Genomic DNA, 1,484 nt, shown 5'->3' on the forward strand with positions numbered 1-1,484 from the left:
CTTTGCGTGAGGAGACCCCGCCCCATTTTGGAGGTTCTGCCCACTTTTGGAGTTCACGCCCCATTTTAGAGATCTCCGGTCTGCAGTTATATCTACTTGGAGACTTTGCGTGAGGAGACCCCGCCCCATTTTGGAGGTTCTGCCCACTTTTGGAGTTCACGCTGCAGTATCTACTTGGGCAAATTGGTTAGTGGCTGGATTAACCTGTGTGCGATTAGCCATGGTTATGTGCGTTGTAAAAGGCTGTGATAGTAAGTCGAAGGTGTACTCTACCATCATGTTTCATAGAATTCCAACGAAAAACAAGAAACGAAAGAATCAATGGCTGGCTGCTCTGAACATAGATCTCAAAACACCGGTAGAATCAATCAAGAAATGGCGTGTTTGCTCAGAGCATTTTGGTCCAGATGACTATTTGGAAAACATGGACAGTGTTACCCGTACCACGGTACGGCGTCTAAAGGATACGACCATCCCAACAATCTTCAGAGTACAGACAGGACCAAGTGTATCATCACCCATGGCTGTAAGTGTAACATTATTATTTTTAGTTAGCTTGAACGACCAGATTGAAAAAGCACTGCTGATGTCCTTATAGCTACCTGTGAAATGCAATCACTGAGGGCTAGGTTTGCTCGACCATTTGGCTTATACGGTATATAGTAGTTTTGTTGTAGAGTTCTGGTGAGGTAGTGGATAGTTTGATTAAAATAAACTTGTGGAAGTGTCGGTATTGTTTATCTACAGTTTCTATGTTACAAAATACAGCCCTATCGAGAAGGGTGTTCCTCCACAACTGGAGGCTGCAGTTTCAGGACCGCATTTCTAGGACCCTGGTGGTTTAGTTTGTAGTAATGTTTGTACATGTTGTTAAAAATATTGAACCTCAGGAAAAAAATTTTTATTTCAGTTGTGATTTTTGATTTATAAATGCATCAGATGTTAATTACAAAGTGTGTAATACCTGCTTTAAGTTAACAATTTTAAATTTAAATGAACTTACACTTAAAATATAAATGAAAAATGTATTTCAGTCTTTAAACAACTGAAAAAGTGGAGTACCTTAAGTCTTAGTTTCTTGAAATATACTGTATATTGATTAGCCCCCTTAAAGGCACAATATGTAATTTTCGCTGCTGGAGGGGCGTATTCAAAATAAGCAAAGAGACAGGCATAGTTTGATGACGCTGTAACTGAGTGTGGAATCATGGGAGTTGTACTCCTCATCCCCACAGCCGATGCAATCCGACGGGACTCGTGCAGAAATCATGTTCATGGATGAGCTAATGATTTATTAACATGGTAGAATGAAGCAGGGTGAGGCTGAAAGCCGTCCAAGCGAAACGAGGCCGCTGAACGAGCGTGACACATGGCTCGAAAGCAGTGGAGCTTTTATTATGCCACAGTCAACCGCTTCTGCTCCTTCCGGTCGTGCGTATGTGTGGTAAAGCAGCGCGGTTTTATTATACTAGATACATTTGAAA

At 41.5% G+C, this 1,484-nt stretch overlaps 1 protein-coding gene across 3 annotated transcripts in view; it reads left to right on the forward strand.

The window, feature by feature from the left end:
- Positions 1-185: 185 nt before the first annotated feature.
- LOC107724492 (MORC family CW-type zinc finger protein 3-like) overlaps positions 186-1,484 on the forward strand; it is a 33,116-nt gene continuing 31,817 nt past the window's right edge. For 2 of the 3 annotated variants that reach the window (XM_016533458.1, XM_016533459.1), the window contains exon 1: positions 187-526. In XM_016533458.1, the coding sequence (XP_016388944.1) occupies positions 221-526 (306 nt within the window). In that variant the 5' untranslated portion in view covers positions 187-220. Of the gene's footprint in view, positions 527-1,484 lie in introns of all 3 variants that reach the window. The other variant, XM_016533457.1, reaches the window with a different exon arrangement.

The sequence above is a fragment of the Sinocyclocheilus rhinocerous genome, unplaced genomic scaffold (assembly GCF_001515625.1).
Source record: "Sinocyclocheilus rhinocerous isolate Xijiao unplaced genomic scaffold, SAMN03320098_v1.1 scaffold64, whole genome shotgun sequence".
Lineage (NCBI taxonomy): Eukaryota > Metazoa > Chordata > Actinopteri > Cypriniformes > Cyprinidae > Sinocyclocheilus > Sinocyclocheilus rhinocerous.